Source organism: Camelina sativa, chromosome 8 (genome assembly GCF_030686135.1).
Source record: "Camelina sativa cultivar CO46 ecotype springtype chromosome 8, ASM3068613v1".
NCBI classification, from domain to species: domain Eukaryota; kingdom Viridiplantae; phylum Streptophyta; class Magnoliopsida; order Brassicales; family Brassicaceae; genus Camelina; species Camelina sativa.
The window spans coordinates 22532210-22552703 of NC_141887.1; the positions used below are offsets into that span (position 1 = coordinate 22532210).

The window sequence follows — 20494 nt, forward strand, 5'->3', positions numbered from 1 at the left end:
TGTTTGAGTGCTTCTTAACAGAATTAATATCAACGGAATGATCAAACAACACAACAACACAATTAACTGCAACTAACAAGGAGTTTCGACCAATATTCACTGTTCGCCGAGGGTGTCGATCGACACCACACTGGCATCGGTCGACACTGATGGGTAACCCGAGAATGTTCATCTTTTCTTTACAATTTTTCAACATATTTTTGTTTCTTTACCTTTCCCTTGCTTGAAAACACTGGGGACAATGTCGTTTAAGTCTGGGGGAGGTTAGTACTAACAACTAACTTGTAAACCGTATTTTGTTTTTATTGAGTCAAATTTTTCAAATTTTTGGAATTATGATCTCTAACTAATGGTTGCTGTTCTTTGGCTAACATTCTAATGATTCTTGACTAAGCTTGTCCTCAATACTGAAGTGTGGAAAAGACTATGAGCTGTATCAACAATCCCGAAAGCCCTTATTCAAAGGATATCTAGTTCAACCAATGTTGTCTCAACTTTTCTCAGGATTTTAACCGGACTTAATCTCTTGCTTTGGGGTTTGAGATTAGTGGACTAGACTTCTTCTTCAGGCCAAACAAGACAGTGCAATTTTTCAAAGTATGTCTCCCCTCTCTCTTCCCTTCAGTACTTACAAAAAAAAAGGAGAATAAAAGATGAGATGATTTTGATCAGTTTAGAGAGGTAGGTAAATTACATGTGACCTCATTATTCTACTCTTGAGTCAAATGATCACACAAAGCTTGGAAGCGAGGGGTAGGTAAATTACCGATGACCCTGGTATTCGCTTACACCTTTGATTTAAAAAAAAGAGAAAATTTCTAAAAAAAAAAAAAAAAATCAATCCATTGGAAGTGAGAAAAGGGAGAGGAAAGGAGATGTATGAAGAATGTCTTGGCCTGAAGAGAGTCCATATGCCACTGATCAATACACCAAGGTAAGAACTCACATGTATTTGCTTTAATTTATGTAATGAGATGACAATGGTGAGATTAGAGATTCCTAAGGATTGTGGGATTTGAGTAAGGAATGTTGATGCTTCTCAATTGACAAAGTATATGAAGTAAGTTCTGAAGATCAAGGCGATGAAGAGTGCGAAAAACAGTTACCTGTAGATGAGTGAATTCCATGTTTTCAACCCTCTTTCACAGGTCTAAGTTTATGTTTTGCTTGAGGGCAAGCAAAGGCTAAGTCTGTGGGGAGTTGATATATCATGGTTTTTACGGTTTTTAACCATGATATAAGTGTGCTTTTTGAGTCTTTTGATTTTTTTTCTAGGTTGTTTTTGTGTCATTACAGGTTTTTTAGGATTTTGGCACGGATGGAGTGAAATAGAGAAATTTGGATATTTTGGAGCATTTAACCCGGAGGAAACGAACTTGGAGTCGAAACAGAGCGATGGTGTCGATCGACACCACCTTGGTGTCGGTCGACACCCTGTTTTATCTGACGAGAGAGAGCAAGAATTGGAAGTTTTACAATTTTGCCCGAAGTTTTCGACAATTGCATCATATGGACGTGTTTTAGGATGTATATATTTTATTTTTGGGTTTTAGAAACCTACAAGTTATTTTCTAGCAGTTTTTGAGAGAGAGATTATTGAGAGCTTTTGGGAGAGACGGATCTGAATTCTTTGTAGAGAGAAGATTTCTAAACTCCCTCTTTTACTATTCAATAATCTATTGCATGTTATTCAGAATTTTGATTTGTTCTTCATTAAACATGTCTGAGTAATTTGCTTGTTAGGTTTAGGGTTTTTCATAGGGTTTTTATGATTTATTAGATCTGAGATTTTTAGGGTTCTTAATCTTTTATGATCTTCATCTTTGGTTGTTCTTCACAATAATTCTTGATTGATCACCTAGAATTGTTATCATAGGGAAATAAATTGATATGAGAATATAATTGTTTCCATGATTAAACCATTGATAAGTAAAATTATTTCTTACAAAGAGATTTGAATCAATAATTTTGTGAACTTATCTAACCTGTTCTTAAAGCTGATTTTTAACTTAGAACTTTACAAAGAGATTTGGATTTTCTGGTTTTAAATCTAGATAATAATTGCAGTGAGAACTTATTTATTTTACCAAAAGTTTAGAGTTCTAGATCTGATTTTTAATTTCTTGAACCTTAATTAATTTATTTGATTTAGTATTTCATAATTTCCTGACAAATTCTCTAGGCTTAACCTTTTGATTTTCTGATTTCACAACAGTTTAATTTAATATTTTGCATTGCCTTTTTAATTTAAATCATCTTGTTTAGCGTAATAACAAAACTCTATAATCCATTGTGTTTGATCTTGAGTCTCTAAGGAATTCGACCCCTAATTACTACAGTGATCTCTTGTTTGAGAGAGTAGCTCCAGGGATTAATTTGAGCTTATCAAAGCCCATGGTTGGCCCAACAAGCAAATTCCCACAAAAATGGTTTCCTACCTATGTGGACTATATAAGTGGCATGTCTTGTTGTATTTCTGAGATGTTGGGCTTGGGCTGTTTCCCGTTGGGCCGTTTCCCACTCATATCTTGAGGAGGCCTATTAGAATCTCACATCTATAGATGGGATAAATCCTTGGGTTGTATATATGTGATGTGGCAATCCTCCCTTGAACTAGCTTTTGGGAGTGAGTTAGGTTCATTACTACACCGCGGGTCATAATCTAGTAAAATGAGTATAATAACAAACAAAATATCTTTATAGGAGCCCACATCTGATTTTAAATGTTTTGTATATAGATAATAAATATTTTATTTATTTCTCATTTCATTTATTTTAAAAAAATTGTACTCAAAAAATAAAAAATTATATTTTATGTCTTTTATTTATCACCAACAAATCATATATTATGTATATTATATTATAAGAGTTTACATGACAGAAAACCATTCAAATACAACCATTGAAACAAATAAAGGAAATTGAACACAATTTCCATGAAGAAGTGGAAGTGACCCTGCTTTCTAAACGAAAGCCTTACAGGCAACAAAATAAATCTGTTAAGTCCCCTCTTCATACACTCGTAAAAGGTTAACATTTTATAGATGAAACTCCTAAATGCTTTTCGCATCATTCTAATTAGACAGTAAATCTGATGTGTTGTTTGAGATGGTTCTGAATCATATATTTTCAAATGCCATGCACATCGCCGGGTAGTGACTATAAATTTGTCCGTGTATGGCCGGTTGTCGATCATACTAATCACCTCCTTGTCCACCAATTCGTCACATCTTTTTAACCATAATATTCTTGGATCCCATATTCGTCGACGAAGGCACCAATTGCGAGGAAGTTTCACTATGGGCCTCAATTGATCTCCCGTTACAACCTCTTGAAATTTATCAATTGGAAGTGCACCAGAATCAATTAAAAACTGGCAGTGGAATGCCAAATTGACATCGTAATGGAATATTCCCATCACGGACCTGGATGATGCTTGAACGGAACCGTCAAGGAACTGTCCCAAACCGGCATCGATATCAAAATATACCGTTCCCGCGAAGAGAAGACAAGGATAATGGCTCCACCCTAATGGAATCCGTAGAGTGATCTTATGGATTCCATTACGGTGGAGCCATTATCCTTGCCTTCTCTTCACGGGAACTACTTAAGAGAGACATGGTAGTTACTATGAAATGATAAAACTGCACCAAGAGAGGAGAGATCCTCGCATTTCTCGTATGTTTGATGCAACATACGTTGGTGATGGTGTCCCTGTTGTTTGCGATAAGATCTGCTACTTCATGGCGATGATGGCAACAATTTATGATACTCTCGCTTGACGATGGATATCATGATTTGTTTGAAACTGTTTCGATGAATAAGAAAGTCGGATCTCGTGGGAAATACGTTGAGATCGCCGGCGAGAGACATGAACCGACACCAACGTAAGGAGAAGAGAGAGAAGGGTTAGACCTTCTCCATCAGTGGGTTCACAAGAGAGTTCTTAGTGTATTTGGGCAAAAAAATAAATCAGAACAAAAGAAAAAATCTAAGATCTCCTCTTATATAATATACTCGAATGTGGGTTAAGAGGCGCTACGTGTCAGTTGGGGGTGATTGATTTTATTCTTTTTCCTCTCTCTCTTACTCTCGCGATTGTATCTCCGAAACGAGAAAACAAATTGGAATCAGAAGATTCAAGGTTTGGAAATCGAAGGATCAATTGCTTCAGAAGAAGAGTTTGGATTCGATGGGAATGGAGAGAAGGCTATTAGTGGCGAAGGCGATTTGGAAGCCAATCGCGAAAGAAAGAAATCGAGTTTCAGTTGGAGATGGATGCGGTTCGTATTGTGGAGTCCAATAAATTGGAAGAGATTGAAGTAATTGGAATCACATGGTACGGTTCTTAGATTTTGGATCAAATTAGAGTTATTTGATGTTAGTTGGAAAATTAGGGATTTTGGTGTTCATGTTATCCGGTATGATCCATTTTTTTTATATTGGTTTTGCTAATGGTGGTTGTTTGTTTATTGCAGACAAGGATCAGAACAATTTGGAGAAGAAGGTGTGCTTTTATTTAGTTATGTTCATATCTGAATTCTGTGAACCTCTGGTAGAAAGAGTTAACTTACTGATGGATGTCTCATGCATTTTAAGGTACTCGGAGATATCACTTGAAGAAGTTGCGAAAGTTTGCCCTGCGTGTCGTGGTTTGTGTGATTGATTTGGGGTTTTCTTTGATTGGTTTTAGGTTATTTGCACAAATCTAGCTCACTTTTCTTTGTTTAATCGATGTAGTTATGATTGTTGAGGATCTGATTATGTGTGTGGGATTTTGTTGCAGCTTGGTTCTACTGCTATTGGAGTTAAGACTAAAGAAGGAGTTAGGAGTTGTGCTTGCTGTCGAGAAGTATCACTTCTACATTGCTGGTTTAGTTTCTAACACTGAATTCTCTGTTTTTCGATTTGTTGAATAACTTGCCAATGGAATTTGAAAAAGTGGTGAAGTATTAGCGTTGTGTGTTCATTATGGTGATATTAGCTTTCTCGGTCTTTGTTAAAATGCTTCTTCTTTTACTAGGAACCGAGCAGTGTGGAGAAGATTATGGAAATTGATGACCATATTGGTTCTCTTAATACTTTTTTTAAAGGTCCATTTTCTGCTGCTTTTAAACATCTCTGCAGTTTCCAGGTTGGTGGAAAATGGAAACCACAAACCGGTGTTATATGTCAATCAAGACTCTGATGTGTGTGTGTTATATGTACTGTCAGAAAATTTGGAACACGACGATGGTGAACAAACCTGGAAACTGCAGAGAGAGTATGATGGAGAGTAAGAAAGAAGAAGGTGAAGAAGAAGAAGAAGCAATCGGATTGAGAGTGAAGAGTATGATGGGTGCGTCTAATTGAACATGGTTAAAGCATGGTTAATCGGATTGAACAAACTATTATTAATTGGACATGGTTAAAGCATTACGGTGATGGAGAAAGTTGCACAACTCTCTTGCTCTGCTAATTGGACGGTGATCAAAGCTCAAAAAGAGGCTGAAAACAATTTTGTTGTCCAATGCAGAAGCTATCATTCCCATTGCTACCTTTCAATACAAAGCAAAGGTAACCAAAAGCAGTTGGTAGACACAAATGTTAACAAAATAAGAATTCAATTGATATATATTTCTTGGAGGTAAAAAACCCCTCATGACTTTACAAAATGAATAACAAATTACAAACATGTATTAATGTTTTTATTATGTTTTTGTATGTTTACAAAATAATTAAATGCAATATTTTCCTATTTTTATAAAATGTTAAATGTTTACACATTTATACTACTTCTATTCTATTTAAATTTTCAAATTTAAAAAAAAACAATTTTTTAAAAAATAAGAGTTCTGAAATTAGAACTTACAATGGAGAAAAAAATTTTAACTAAGAAATCATGGATTCTTATTTATAAAACAATACACAATTAATTCTTAAAAAATTCAAACAGTGTTTAACAATCACCCTTATAATCTTGCCCTTATAATCACCCAAAAGATCGCCCACGAGAGCGACATCAAGATCCTTCTTCTATATTTTATGTCTTTATAATACTAAAACCAAGAAGAGTTCGTAATTTCGTAATAGGAAAAAAAAAAAAAAAATCCTAAAAAGACCCGAAACAAACGAAAATTTAATATATTTGTTTGATAAAAAAAAAAAAAAACATTATCTCAATACCTAACGGACTCTTCTCATCCAACCACTGTAAAAAAGCACTCAAATCCAAACACTCCCATCACCAAAAACAATTTCCCCCGAGGGAAAAAAAAACTGAAAATCTCGCAGAAATGAAAACCCAAGCTTCTCTACTTGTAGATCTCCCAGAAATGGCGACGATTCCAATGGACATCGTCAACGACATATTCCTCCAATTACCAGCAAAAACCTTAGTCCGTTGCCGCGCTCTCTCAAAGCCATGTTATCACCTCATCGACGATCCCGATTTCATCTCATCTCATCTCCGTCGCGTCCTTCAAACCGGTGATCATCTCATGATTCTTCTCAGAGGCGCTCTTCGTCTCTACTCCGTGGATCTCGATTCGCTAGATTCCGTCCACGACGTTGAGCAACCGATGAAACGTGGTGGTCCGACTGAAGTTTTCGGATCCTGTAACGGTTTGATCGGGTTATCTAATTCTCCGACTGATTTAGCGGTTTTTAATCCGTCTACTAGACAGATCCGTAGGTTACCTCCGTCGTCTATCGATCTCCCCGAGGGTTCGAGTAATCGCGGTTACGTGTTTTACGGATTGGGATATGATTCCGTGAGTGATGATTATAAAGTTGTGAGGATGGTTCAGTTTAAGAGAGATTCTGATGATGAGCTTGGTTGTACTTTTCCTTATGAGGTTAAAGTCTTTAGTTTAAAGAAGGATTCGTGGAAGAGGATTGAATCGGCTTCGTCGCCGATTCAGCTCTTGTTTTACTTTTATTATCATCTCTTGTATCGTCGTGGTTACGGTGTTCTTGCTGGTAATAGTCTTCATTGGGTTTTGCCTCGAAGGCCTGGTTTGATTGCGTTTAATCTCATTGTGAGGTTTGATCTAGCCTTGGAAGAGTTTGGGATTGTTAGGCTTCCTGAAGTTGTTGCGTATGGTAACGTCGATATTCAGATGGATATAGGTGTTCTAGATGGTTGTCTTTGTCTGCTGTGTTACCACGACCTGGGTTATGTTGACGTTTGGATGATGAAAAAATACAATGTGAGAGGTTCTTGGACTAAGGCTTTTACGGTTTATAAGCCGAGTAGTGTGAAATCGTTTTCGTATATTAGACCTTTGGTTTATTCTAAGGACAGAGATAAGGTTCTTTTGGAGATTAACAATACAAAGCTAGTGTGGTTTGATATAGAGAGTAAGAAGATGAGTACTGTTAGGATTAAGGATTGCCCTAGCTCGTATAGTGCTGAACTTGTTGTGAGTAGCCTTGTTTTCGGATGTAAAGGAGATCTTAATAACATTAGGTTGCGGAAAGAACAACAAGTTAAAGAAGCGGAAGAAGCTAAAATGATGCAGAAAAGTAGAAAGAGGTGTGGCTTTATTCTTCTTTTATAGATATATTTTGAGAGCAAACAAATCTAATGATTATGTATTGATATGCCCAGCATCTTTCTTGTTGTTCATGTTAGGGATGACTTCCTGTCCAAGGGATTCAAGCTGGTCTTATAAGTAGAAAAAGCAAGAAACAGAGAAGGTAAGTGTAAAAGTGACCATTGTTAATGGTGTTTAGTTTGCTGTTATATCTTTATTTTCTTCTTTGCTTGCTTTCTGTCTCTGTTTTCTTTTGTCGCGGGCGAGCATTTTTCATATTCGGGTGGGCACAAGAGAGTCAAAGGCAGAAGTCTGTCATAGGTATTGATTGCTTAGAGCATTCTTCAGAAAGTGTGTTAAGCAGTCATCATTAGGACCAATACTTTAGCTTATAACCATTTCCAAGTGTGCTTTTTTCACACTAGTCTTTATGAGAATTGTCGATCTGCAAACCATCATTGGGATTTGATTTTTCAGGGCGGAGATATGGAGGAGTGGAGAATTAACTTCAACCAAAAAGCTTTGCATACCACAGGAGATGGTAATAAACAACTTAACCCAAGTATATGTATTTAGAGAAGAAGAGAGTATACTTCAGATAAACAAGTGTTGGTTTGTAAATAAGTGAAATCTAGAATCCCTACATAACTCTTTTGAAGCTTGTCATTACTTAATAATACTAACGCTTTGTACATGCTTTTAAGGTCTCTGCATATACATAGAGATTTAGTCAAAACAAAACTTCCATAGTTATCAAATGAATCACTTGCACACCTTTCTCTCTTTTTTTTTTTTTTTTTTTTTTTTTTTTTTTTTACAAAAACTAAATTTTTTATTCATCCCTTAATGGGCTGGGCCGGAAACAATACATTGAAGATCCAGTTACAAAACAGAGAGACCGGAAAACATGCCGGAAAAGTGAAAAAAGCTCGGAACCTGCTGAATTAAACTATGAAGCTCAAAATCTAAAGATGTGACCGAGAAGCAAAGAGCCAGAGCACTAGTTCCGGTGGAATCAAGGTTCACGGTTTTGCGGCGACTTCGAGAGATCAGAAACCAAAGACAGAAGATTCCGGTTTCTGTCAAAGGTCCCTCTCCGACGAGCCACCAACCCACTACAAACCTCCCGGAATGCTCAACTCTCCGACAGCCCGGCTCTGCGTTGACAGATCCTAACTTTAGCAATCTGAAAACATCGGATCTATCCCCTTTCTCTCAGATCTGGCGCCTCCGAACTCCCATGAGCAGGATCTGTTTAGACCGGTCCGACGGACACAAATCACGGCAGTTACAGAGGCCGATGGCTCACTTCAACCCTCTGCAACCGGAACCCGCAACAGCCATCTAAGATCCAAAAGAACCTACCGTTAACCGTCGAGACTAACAACACTACCACCACCTCTCCTTCACCGACTTCCGCCATAGCCACAGAGTCCTTCTTGACGAGTGAACCACGAGAAACTCTGATGCTACTCTCCGGCGTCTTCAAACCAGATCTCGACTACGGAACTTCTCCTTCGTCAGATCTGGATCCACGACTATGTCCAATGAGGGAGAACCCACCACCGCTGACGGCAAAACAAATCCTGCTCACTCTTGAAACTCCGATGAATCTATCTCGGCCGCTTGACATGAAGACCAAAGGAACTAAACTGCTTGGGGGGAGGGAGAAGAACAATCACGTCGCTATACGGCAAACGGAGAGTTCAACCCCCTCAAATCTACTCAGGCGGCTAGGGTTTTCTGTTTTAGGAGAGAGGTGAGAGCGTTTTTACTTACTATAGCTGTCTTACTCCTAAGAATGTTAATATCACTTGCACACCTTCAAAACAATACAATAGCTGTTTTTTGTTAGTTTTAAAATTTTCTGAAACTTTTGAGACGAAAGTTGAATTTTTCAACGTCAAATTTTTACTAGTCAATAAGAAACATTACAATGTCTGCTTATCAGCCTCGTCAAAATGATGTGTTTGGTGAGCAATCCTAGTCACGGTACACTATTTTGCCCAAACTCTTAATGTCAAAAAAATTGCTATAATCCGGGAAGACACATGAAAGATTGGATTGCATAAAGACACATTGATGTGGGCTACTCCGTGGGGTTTGATTTGTTACATCGTGAAAGATTGGATTGCAACAAATAGTCCACTTTCTAGAATTTTAATGTTGTTATATAAAGTTGAGCACCATTTCGACTAGCTAGCCAAATGATATGAGCAAATTTGCGATGACTGATTACGTCTTGTTCGAGCTCGTTTACCACCAACATCCACCAAAAGTTCCTTGAAAACCAACTCTTAAGAGCCGTCCCTTCACTCATTTTATGTGAGAGGAGTCGTCCAAGAGGATGGTACATATGATTACATGATAAATAATCACTATATATAACGATCAACGTTTAACGTTTGAATCTTTTTAAAGATGTTTTCATGAAATATGAATATGAAATAAACCAGGGGCGGATCTAGTAAGGTTGTATTAGGGTCAGCTGATTTCACTTAATTTTTTTTGTTAGTGTATTATTAGTTATAAATTCTAATATGAACCCTCTAAATTTTATAATTTGACCTCTACAAATTTTACATTTTGATTTTGACCTCTACAAATTTTACATATTTACCACATTTTAGACTTAATTTCTATTTTGAGCCTCTAAAAATTGCATTTTTATTCTTATTTTTCTTTAAAAAATCATTTTAACCCTCTAAAATTTTACATTTTTATTCCTTTAAGAAAAAAAAAATTATTTGGACTCCTCTAAATTTTTTTTCTGGCTCCGCCATTGAAATAAACTATTTTAAGAATAAGAGGTTGTGAGATTGTCATTGTTGTTTACTCTTCGAATGAGTTTTTTGAATCATTTTTCATATGATATATATCGAATTATTGATTTGTCAATGTTTTTATTGTTAAACTAGACAATATATGTTGTATATGAATTAATAAAATAAGTATGAACATTTATATAGATTTCTTTTTAAGCATATGTTATATTCAACAATTCACATTGATATAAGTTTCTAACTAACATTCTGCGCATCGCGTGTAAAAATTCTACATAGTGCGCGTGTAGAAATTTCTACAGGACGACGTGCCTATAGAAACTTTTGTGCGCGTTGCGCGAGTAGTGTCTTGTTTTCTTGTTCAAAGTTGCTTTTTGTATTTATTACTATATTATTACACAATTTTTTTGGTATTTTCAGAAAAACTTTTTTTTATATAGAGATTATAACATTTATATAGCAAAAAATAAAACTATAAAGTTAATATTTTTATTTTGGTAGGAACTATAAAGTGACTATTGACTTGGTAATTAAAGACCAAAGAAAGTAATTAAGCAAAAAAAAAAAAAGTCCTTACTTTGTTTCTGTATCTGAGTAAACGAGGAACCGTTTTAACCATAAATGGCATTATTACTTTAAATTCAGAGATTCTAATTGTAATAAAAATTTCACATAGCAAATACATTACTCTAATCACAATTAATTAAAATAAAATAAAATAATTACGTCTGTTTTAACAATGGCGTAGAGAGAGAGAGAGAGAGCCGTAATCTCTGTGTGTTAAACCCAGACGAAACCTCCGATCGTCTTCTCCTCTCTCTCTCCCTCACTCTAATCTCTTCATCTTCCTCACCTCCTTCACCTCACCGTTACGGTTATTTTTCCGGAGAAATCGATTTTGGGATAAGGTTTTGGTTAAACTTAAACCAGAACCAAGGGAGAGAGAGCTAAAAGAGGGGTTTCTCGTCTCTCGATGACTCTAAGCCGTTCATCAGCCGCCGATTCAACCAATAACTCTAACCGATCTTTCTCCGCCGTGGCTGGAACCGATCACAAACGGAAACTAGACGATTTCGACGCTTCGTCGTCGACGACTCCTGATAATCGCCATAGGATGAAGAAACACGAGGCTGAACCCGATCACATGGCGCAGCAGACTTCGGTTTCTTGGAGATCCGGTGAGAATTCCGGGTTTGATCGGTCTCTCTCTTCTTCCGCCGCCTGCTCTTCCTCGAATCGTCCCGAGTCGACTCGGTTACAAATCTTTGTGAGGATGATGTCTGGAGGCAAAACGATAGTGATCCACGCCGATAAAAACGATACTGTGGAGAAGCTCCATCACAGGATTGAGTGTAAAACGAAGATTCCGGCGGCTCAGCAGCGACTCATCTATAAAGGTAAGCAGTTACAGAACGAACACTCGCTTGCTTACTACTCGATCGAACAAGACGCTTCGCTTCACCTCGTTGCTAGGATGCAGAGTACAGAGCATCCCGTGGCTTGGCAAACGATTGATGATATTATGTACACAGTCTCGAGAATGTACAAAGGTGAAATTGTTCGTTCCAACATCAATGAGAAGCTCGTTGCCTTCTTTGCCATGATTCCACCGGAGAACGATCACAACATTGCCAACTATTTGGAGATTTTCTCGAATTCTTCGGTTCCAGCTGCTTTAGTGATGCTCTACGCTTCTTCCATAGAAAGGAACAAATCATGTGCTAAAAGTTCTGTTAAGCTCTTCTTGAGTAGTTGCACAGCCTTGCCCAAGATTCAGCAGAACCATTGTTTACCCATAGTGTTAGACTTCTGTAAATTGCTTAGGAAAGTTTGCCCTGATCAGAAGCTCTATATTACTTGCCGGAACACCTTGGGCACAATGCTGGAAACGTTTGATAACCCTGGTGTATTCAATAAGGGTAATGGATTAACGACTGTTGGGGTGGAGATTTTCCCCTTCTTTACTGAGTTAACTGGTCTTTTGGTGAATGAGTTACACCAGAATTCAGGGCCTAGTTTCAGTGACTTTCATAAATTATCTTCCTTTTGGCAACACTTGAGGAAGGCCATTGAATACCAAGTTGCCTACCCAGTTCCCATTGTCTTACCTCTGCGGAATAATGTATTAGAGGCGGAGATCGGACATCTCCATCGGTTATTCGGAACATTGCTGAGTGCAATGGACGTTTGTATGTGCAGGGTCGAATCTACGCTGGCTGACAAAGAAGTTGGAAACAGTGAAGCTACGTCTTCATCATGGTCTCAGTATCTTGCTATTCTCAAGATTATCAATTCGATGTCTAACCTCTATCGTGGTGGTAAGGGGCAGCTAGCTGCTATGTTAAATAAAAATAAGGCTTCATTCTGTACCCTCATTCTGAAATTGGCAAAGAGAGGAGATGACCACCAATGGATCTTTGAGTACAAGGAATCTACCAACTTTGAAGCTAGGAGGCATTTGGCAATGCTGCTGTTTCCTGATGTGAAAGAAGACTTTGATGAGATGCATGAAATGCTAATTGATCGCTCTAATTTGTTAGCAGAATCTTTTGAATACATAGCGGGCGCAAGCTCTGAAGGACTTCATGGTGGACTGTTCATGGAATTTAAGAATGAGGAAGCGACAGGTCCTGGTGTTCTACGAGAATGGTTCTATCTGGTATGTCAGGAGATATTCAATCCAAACAATACCCTCTTCCTTCGATCTGCTGATGATTTTAGAAGATTCTCTCCAAATCCGGGTAAGCTTTGTACCAGGTTATGTTGCTTTTCTCATGTAGTCTCTAGCCTAGATACAAGTGAATTGAACATGCCTCTAGTTTCTTATTGTCTGATATCCCCATTCTCCTTAGAATCCTGAGAACTTATTTTTAGTCTGTCAGTATTGCATAGTCTGTTGTTCCTACTGTGCTCGTAATTTGTTTGGTGGTTATGTGAAGTATACATGCACAAGTATACAGTTTATATATAAACCATTATTGTGCTGTCATCATTAGTGATGAACTCATCAGAATCCTAAATTCTTACATGATTGCTTGACTAATGGTACTTCATTTCCTGCTTAATTATCTGAATTGAAGTTTCATTGAGTTGAAAATATTTGGAAGCTGCCTTGGAAACAAGAAAGAAAGCTTTTGAGATGTCGATATTTGCTCTAATTAGATTTTTTTTATTGTCTATGTTGATCCAATAATATTAGATTAATTGTCTTATATTCAGCATCCAAGGTGGATCCATTGCATCCTGATTTCTTCGAGTTCACGGGTCGTGTGATTGCCTTGGCGTTGATGCACAAAGTTCAAGTGGGTGTGCTGTTCGATCGTGTATTCTTCTTACAATTGGCCGGAATGAAAATTTCTCTGGAAGATATTAAGGACACGGATCGAATCATCTACAATAGCTGCAAACAGGTGTTAGAAATGGATCCAGAGTATTTCGATGCAAACGCTGGTCTTGGTCTAACATTCGTGTTGGAAACCGAGGAGCTGGGAAAGAGGGATTTAATAGAGCTATGTGTAGGCGGGAAATCCCTGGCTGTTAACAGCAAGAACAGGAAACTATACGTCGATCTCCTCATCGAGCGTCGATTTGCAACACCAATCGTTGAGCAAGTAAAACAATTTTCCAGGGGTTTCAATCATATGCTTTCGGATTCTGCACCGCCCAGATCCTTTTTCAAGAGGTTATACCTAGAGGATCTCGATGGAATGCTTCGAGGAGGAGAAAACGCGATAAGCATAGATGATTGGAAAGCTCATACAGAGTACAACGGATTCAAAGAGACTGATCGCCAAATAGACTGGTTCTGGAAGGTAATAAGTAAAAAGCTCAAGTTATTTTGCTCAAATTTTAAACTTAGGATTTCTGATTTTTGAACCCCTCATTGGATTTTTGTATAGATTCTGAAGAAAATGACAGAGGAAGAACAGCGGAATATACTCTTCTTTTGGACATCGAATAAGTTTGTACCGGTGGAAGGTTTTAGAGGATTATCATCAAAGCTTTACATCTACAGATTATATGAAGCTAATGATCATCTTCCAATGTCTCATACTTGCTTTTACCGTCTTTGTATACCAAAATACCCGTCGATCAGTCTCATGGAACAACGCCTAAGACTCATCGCTCAAGATCATGTCAGCTCCAGTTTCGGTAAATGGTGACGAGTTATCAAAGTAATCTCGTTCTCTTTCTATCTATCTCTAATTAGGGGTTAGTAGATTCGTGCTTTTGGTGTATAGATTTAGGGGTTGTGGTCATATCTCTGTTTATGGCCGGGAGAGGAAGGTGAAACCTTTCTTAACTTCTGTTTCTTAACTTAATGGATGATTTAATTTTATGTCGAGGAGTAAAATATAAGTAAAAAAAAAAGTATCCTTTTGACATATTTGGCTTTTTGTTCTCTCTTTTGTTATTGGTGTTGTTGTGGTGTGTGTTTGGATATGTCGAATCATGTAAATAAGAATAAACATTAGGGTGATTAACTTCGATTTGCAAATATGTGTATGCGTTTGTAGTTTGGTTATCTGTGACATTTCTTTGTTTAAGTAAAAGAAATTAGATCTACAAGAACAGTATAAAGCTTTTTTGTATTATTATTGACCAAACAAACATCAAACTTTTTAAGACCACCTCAATGGTCTCATGATAGACAAATAAACTCATATTATATTACATGAATCGTACTAGCACCTTAGTAATCTTATTATAATCGAAGCTCATCAGTCATCACCTTATATTAGGATTTAAGAGGAAACAAAATATTCTCATAGGTAGAAAAGCTCTTTTTTAAACTGTCTTGCCGTCAACAGCCGGAGCTTCTGCAGCCGGTTTAACATCTTTCTCCTCCACAGCTGCTGGAACTTCAACTGGTTTCTCCTCTGTAACTGGAGCTGTCTCGGTTTCTTCCGTTTCTTTCTCTACCTTTGGTGCTTCTTCTCCTTTGATTTCAACTTCGACCGCGGTGGCTGAGTCATCTGTGTGAACGGTTTCTTTAGGCGTATGGGTGGTTGGCTCGGTTGTTGTTGTTGTCTTCTCTTCTGTGTTTGGTACTATTTTCTCAACCTGCAGTAAGTAATCAATCGAGCGTTACATCATGAATCAGCCTTTATAGAGAGGATTAACAGATCAACCAACAACTAATGGTGATGGACTATTAACATATAGATATTATTACACTAACACACATGTTTAGTTGTCTGAAAATACGGTTAAGTTTAGTTAGTTGTACATATGTGACATGAGTATGAAATTTACAAATGGATAAAAAAAGAAATTGATAAATACCTCAACACCAGCCATTTGGAGATTCTGAATATGAATACTATGAACAAAAAAAATATTGAAGTATGTGTGACTTTAGAAAAGAATTGATAGGTTTGTGAGTGAGTTTGGCGAAGAAGAGAAGGATGGTATTTATAGACTTGATCTTCAAAAAGTTCAAAAAAAACATATAAATAAATAAAAATTGTTGAAGCATATGGATGATGACAGATGTGTCATATTTACAGGTAAGAGCTCAAAGTGTCCAAAGTAAAGTACCTTGTGATGAAGTGTCGATGTTTTGGCTCGTGGAGAACGAATATCTGTTACCCGTCTTTATCTATCATGTACTAAATTTTATTATATTTCCCACAAAATTTTGATATCTTTTTATTAGTTAAATTTGTTTCTGATGTCTACTAATATCATCATTAGATCTTATCATAATACAAACGATGATTTTATCACTCATGAAGAAACGAATCTAATCTTTAAACATCACTTGAAAAGTACATCAAACAGAGTTAAATAGAAGAACACTTTGATGTGAGTATAACAACAATGTCCAAATAAAATAAAATTTTGATAATGAGTTGGTTCACACTATTTTGTGTGTGTGTGTGTGTGTGGTACATTTAGACATATGTATAGATGACTGATGACACCCATCTGTCGTTCTTATGCTTTCCTTTTCGTCCCTTTTTTCTACTTTAGAAGTTTAATTACCTCACGTCACTTCTGTTTATTATAAAATCTTTATTCCTTCAAGTTCTTTGGTCCATCCATTGCTTTCAAGTTCTCCCATGTTTTGATATTCAACCGAGCTTTATAATACTACAAAACGAATCATTCGATTCTTTTCTTGCTTTTGCTAGTTTTGCTATTTTATTCTGATACTTTTTCTTTCAACTTTCAAGAGAACCAAGACTGAGTGTTTAGCATCAAATCTGGTTTTTACCAATATAAAAAGTTTTGTTATTATTATGTGATTCGAGCCACTACTAGCAAACCATTTGTTTTATCCTTACCAAACTAAACCGAAGCATTCCGTTCTCGTAATACACAGTAAACCAAACCAAATCATACCGGCAATAAATAGTACTATTTGGAGAAAATTTTATAAAGAGAGTTTTTTGCAAGTTACAATAAAAAAGAAATAGAAAAAACTGAAGCAGAATCTATTAGCTGAAAGCTGAAACATAAGAAACAACTGGTTAAGATTCGGGTTCAAATGGATATTTCTACAGAGTTTGAACGTTTTCAACGTCTGAGTGAAGTAAACCAGATCTGATCGTCTGAAAACCATATGTCTCTACTTCACGAGTTTTCTTAATACGGATTCTGCGCGCAGCTCAAATCGAGGTAGAGCCCATTCGTGTTGAATTATGTCGAGACCATCCTTCTCTGCACCCAGGCTCTGATCAAAGTTACAATGCAATGATACAGATTCAGAAAGTGACTTGAGAATGATCATACATAAGGTTAAACTTAGATATTTTGATTACCTTTGATGCATCAAATCCAAACCCACCCATTTGCATCATACGCTGTGTGTCATCAATGGCTGCATAAGAAGCAAAAGGATACCATTATGGCAAAAATGTTACTGTAGAGATATGTGAGAAAATTAGTGTGAAAAAGTTAGGATACGAAAATTAACCATTTTCATCTCCGAGAATTAGACTGAACAAGCCTCTTAATCCAAACAAGTTCAAAAAGTACCTGAAAAGTGACAGAATAACTCATGAAACAAGAGAAAGGGCAATCAATATTCAGAAGCAACTATGATCGGCATATCGAAAAGTTGGAGAGGACCGAGATAACAGAAAATCCTTTATGTAAAGGAGGGAAAACTTACCAAGAGCGACTACTCACGTAGCTAACATCAACAGTGCTCAAGTCAATGCCATTCTGTAGCATTGATCTGAACCTTTGAGTCAATGGAAACGGTATTTTGGCTGCAAGATAAACGAAGAAGACTCAGATGCTATGGGATTGTTAAAACTTTCCGGAGACTAGTTAATCATAACAGTGAAACAGTTATGATTGCAGTTTATCAAGTGAGAGAAAAAAAACAAGGACAAAAACTTTGTTTAGGGTAGTGAACCTGCGACAAATCCAGAGAAGAAAAAGTTGACCCATGCAAAAGTGAGAGTCTGCAAAATTGAAAGTGATATCAGTTTCTAATATTACCAGTAATGCAAAAAGATAGAAGAAAATTTTCAGATTCAATCTACCTGAGGAATAATCATGGAAAGGTTCTTCTTCATCATATCCATGGCCATGTTAGGATCAGAAAACATAGCAGCTTGTGGATTTGGAGCTTCTCCCTTGGGAACATGTAGCAAACCATTCTCCTACAACAAGCAAAAAGACACATATTTCTCACATTCCATATCCATAGAAACACTCATTTGAAACAATTGAGCTGTTCACTTCCATTTCCCACAAGCAAAACAAAGAGACAGTATAAGAAAGACAAGAGGCAATAAAAAGCTTTCCTCGTGCAAAGCTACACTGCACAAAACTAATAACTAACTACACCGAGCTTAGCAGCACACAAGGGTACAAAGAAAGGTAACTAATTCTATACAAATGATCACAATTCAAATGGTTGAACACTGCCAGGTTAACACGACCCCATAACCCTTTTACACATTGGAATGTTTCTATCCATTTAAAAAGCTTTGACCTTTGATGAACAAAGCTAAGCAGAACCTAAAAACAAAGATCACAAAGATGCTATCTACATAGGTTATGAGCTACTCACGACTAACCCACAAAAAAAATAACCAAGCTTTCAAAGGAATCACACAATGAAAATCTCAAAATTAGAAACCAAAGACGAGACGAAAGGTCAAAACTTTCTTTGAAAACTCAAATACCTCGTTAGTAAAGTAGAATCTCCGAGTACGAAATGATCTCGGCGGGATGAAATTAGCACCAACTTTAAGATTACGAGCTCTGATTACAACTTGCCTAGAAAACCAAAATCAAAATCAAATCAGCTAACAACAACACATATATATATATATATAGATCACAGTTCTCCATAGAACGGGGAAGAAGAACAAACTCACCCTTCTTTAACCATCTTAGCATCTGGAGTTGGAGAAGAACGCATAAGCTTAGAGACAAAGTATCTCAAAATACCAATAAGAACCATCACAACTGAGAGAGGAATCAGAACCCAATCTCTGATCGCCGTATCAAGAACTAGATCCTCCGCCATTGAAGCTCCTTACCTAAACCCTAATTCTCTCGTCTCTGCTTCTTTTGAGATCTTCTTCTTCTTACTTCTCTCTGTTTCGATCCGATGAAAGCAAAAAACACGATCTGAGAGAATTGTCTGAGCAATCAGATAAATCAAGTGGAATTATTTTTATTTATTAAAAATAAAAAAATATGAAACCTTCTGACTCAGCCGGAGGTGTTGTAGAGGGGCAAAAATGACAATTCACAATACGAATTAAAACCCTAATTCGTTGTTGTTGGCAAACATAAAACCCTAAGCTTATTCTTCTTCTTCTTGTCGTCGCTTCCTTCTTCTCTCAACTCTAAAAACACTCAGAACCTAAGAGACGCAAGAAGAAGAAGATGACGGTAGAAGCAGTAAACCCTAAGGCTTACCCTTTAGCTGATGCTCAGCTAGCGATAACGATTCTTGATCTTGTTCAACAAGCTACGAATTACAAACAGCTTAAGAAGGGAGCTAATGAAGCTACAAAGACATTGAACCGTGGTATCTCTGAGTTCGTTGTTATGGCTGCTGATGCTGAGCCTCTTGAGATTCTTCTCCATCTTCCTCTTCTTGCTGAAGATAAGGTAAATTGATTCCCCCGTCTTATCCTTCTTATGAATCTCAATTAGTAGTTTCTTTGGCTCTGGAGATTTTTTGAATATGTTTACTTGTTGTATATCTTCTTCGTATGATGTACAAGTTGAGATTTTTTGGTCTATTAGACTCTAATTTATAGATTGTGTTCTGATTTAGCAATCACTTAAACTAATTGATAGCTGTGTAGATCTTAGTTTTTGAATGTTAGAGACTGAATCAATTCAAGATTCTTAGGTATTAAGAAACTCTTTTTGTTCTGTATTAACATAGCTGATGTGATTAGTTTAGTCTGTGGTTCTTGGTCTTGGGATTTGAAATTTCAGGACTTTAGTTTCTGGGTATCAAACCCTGTTGATTCATGAAACCAAGGATGTGATTGTTGCATCCTTAAATTTGGATGCATATGTGTTTTAACAAATCTGTTTAACAAGCTTGAGTCTCTGTGTAACTAACTTTGTTCACTGTCTTTGTCTTTGAATTGTTTGCAGAATGTGCCCTATGTGTTTGTGCCATCAAAGCAAGCCCTTGGAAGAGCATGTGGTGTAACAAGGCCTGTTATCGCCTGTTCGGTTACATCAAACGAGGCTAGTCAGTTGAAAACTCAAATTCAGCACCTCAAGGATGCTATTGAGAAGCTCCTCATCTAATACTTTTGGTGGGTATGATTGAATGAATGAATGATGGGTCTCTCTCCGTTTACGGTGTGTGGCTTTGACTGAAGTGGAGTTTTGTGCATCTTTTTAGCTTATGAGAAAAAAAAACAAAAACATGAACAATTCCTGTCCCATTTTGAAGATTTGTAGTGCTTTTATTTATTTGATATTTTGTGTTGGTGCTAATGCATCTTTGAACAAGAACAATGATTTTGAAATTGAGTTTCTTAGGTTTTGGTTGTTGGTTTGGCGATTTTAATTTTTTGTTCGTTCAAGGAGGGAGACATAATAAGTATTGAAGAATCAATGCGAATACAAATAATTTTCCGTAAGGAAAAGAAAGCATACTTTAAATCGATTTTTTTCCCCACTCATTTAGGTATATTGAGTTAATTAGTGAGCTAACATTGTTACAAGTTTTTTAAGAAAGTGATTAATAAT

General features: G+C 36.8%; 6 protein-coding genes and 1 non-coding gene across 12 annotated transcripts; 5 read left to right on the forward strand and 2 right to left on the reverse strand.

Annotated features, from left to right (window-relative positions):
* Positions 1-241: 241 nt before the first annotated feature.
* LOC147940333 (uncharacterized) lies at positions 242-3901 on the forward strand. Its single transcript, XM_087461264.1, has 2 exons — positions 242-263; positions 3613-3901. Exons 1-2 carry the CDS (start codon positions 242-244, stop codon positions 3780-3782), a joined length of 192 nt encoding a protein of 63 aa, XP_087317390.1. The 3' UTR covers positions 3783-3901.
* Positions 3902-4037: 136 nt separating this feature from the next.
* On the forward strand, positions 4038-5748 carry LOC104707554 (uncharacterized). Of its 3 annotated transcripts, none has more exons than XR_015563103.1 (6): positions 4038-4339; positions 4479-4507; positions 4600-4693; positions 4787-4872; positions 5024-5134; positions 5215-5748. It is a non-coding gene; the product is annotated as an uncharacterized LOC104707554 (transcript). The 3 variants fall into 3 exon arrangements; XR_015563105.1 differs by having other exon boundaries at positions 4600-4652; XR_015563104.1 differs by having other exon boundaries at positions 4600-4652; positions 5024-5093.
* A 311-nt stretch (positions 5749-6059) lies between these two features.
* Positions 6060-9464, forward strand: LOC104707555 (F-box protein CPR1). Of its 4 annotated transcripts, none has more exons than XR_015563106.1 (4): positions 6060-7516; positions 7616-7838; positions 7995-8058; positions 8394-9464. XR_015563106.1 is itself a non-coding variant. In XM_010423928.3 (3 exons), the coding sequence occupies exons 1-2, from the start codon at positions 6276-6278 to the stop codon at positions 7653-7655; spliced, it is 1281 nt and encodes a 426-aa protein (XP_010422230.1). In that variant the 5' UTR covers positions 6063-6275; the 3' UTR covers positions 7656-7680; positions 7995-8258. The 4 variants fall into 4 exon arrangements, 1 of the variants encoding a protein (XP_010422230.1); XR_015563107.1 differs by having other exon boundaries at positions 6063-7516; positions 7616-7680; XR_754678.3 differs by lacking the exon at positions 8394-9464 and having other exon boundaries at positions 6063-7516; positions 7995-8258.
* A 1371-nt stretch (positions 9465-10835) lies between these two features.
* On the forward strand, positions 10836-14687 carry LOC104707556 (E3 ubiquitin-protein ligase UPL5). Its single transcript, XM_010423929.3, has 3 exons — positions 10836-13041; positions 13520-14112; positions 14200-14687. The coding sequence occupies exons 1-3, from the start codon at positions 11274-11276 to the stop codon at positions 14461-14463; spliced, it is 2625 nt and encodes an 874-aa protein (XP_010422231.2). The 5' UTR covers positions 10836-11273; the 3' UTR covers positions 14464-14687.
* Positions 14688-14870: 183 nt separating this feature from the next.
* Positions 14871-15834, reverse strand: LOC104707557 (uncharacterized). Its single transcript, XM_010423930.3, has 2 exons — positions 15587-15834; positions 14871-15364 (listed from the first exon to the last, which is right to left on the reverse strand). The coding sequence occupies exons 1-2, from the start codon at positions 15599-15601 to the stop codon at positions 15089-15091; spliced, it is 291 nt and encodes a 96-aa protein (XP_010422232.2). The 5' UTR covers positions 15602-15834; the 3' UTR covers positions 14871-15088.
* An 811-nt stretch (positions 15835-16645) lies between these two features.
* LOC104707558 (uncharacterized) lies at positions 16646-18964 on the reverse strand. Its single transcript, XM_010423931.3, has 8 exons — positions 18643-18964; positions 18448-18541; positions 17800-17919; positions 17670-17718; positions 17421-17520; positions 17223-17284; positions 17068-17126; positions 16646-16979 (listed from the first exon to the last, which is right to left on the reverse strand). Exons 1-8 carry the CDS (start codon positions 18792-18794, stop codon positions 16875-16877), a joined length of 741 nt encoding a protein of 246 aa, XP_010422233.2. The 5' UTR covers positions 18795-18964; the 3' UTR covers positions 16646-16874.
* Positions 18965-19050: 86 nt separating this feature from the next.
* On the forward strand, positions 19051-20293 carry LOC104707559 (uncharacterized). The gene is made up of 2 exons (XM_010423932.3): positions 19051-19387; positions 19889-20293. The coding sequence occupies exons 1-2, from the start codon at positions 19160-19162 to the stop codon at positions 20045-20047; spliced, it is 387 nt and encodes a 128-aa protein (XP_010422234.1). The 5' UTR covers positions 19051-19159; the 3' UTR covers positions 20048-20293.
* Positions 20294-20494: the final 201 nt, after the last annotated feature.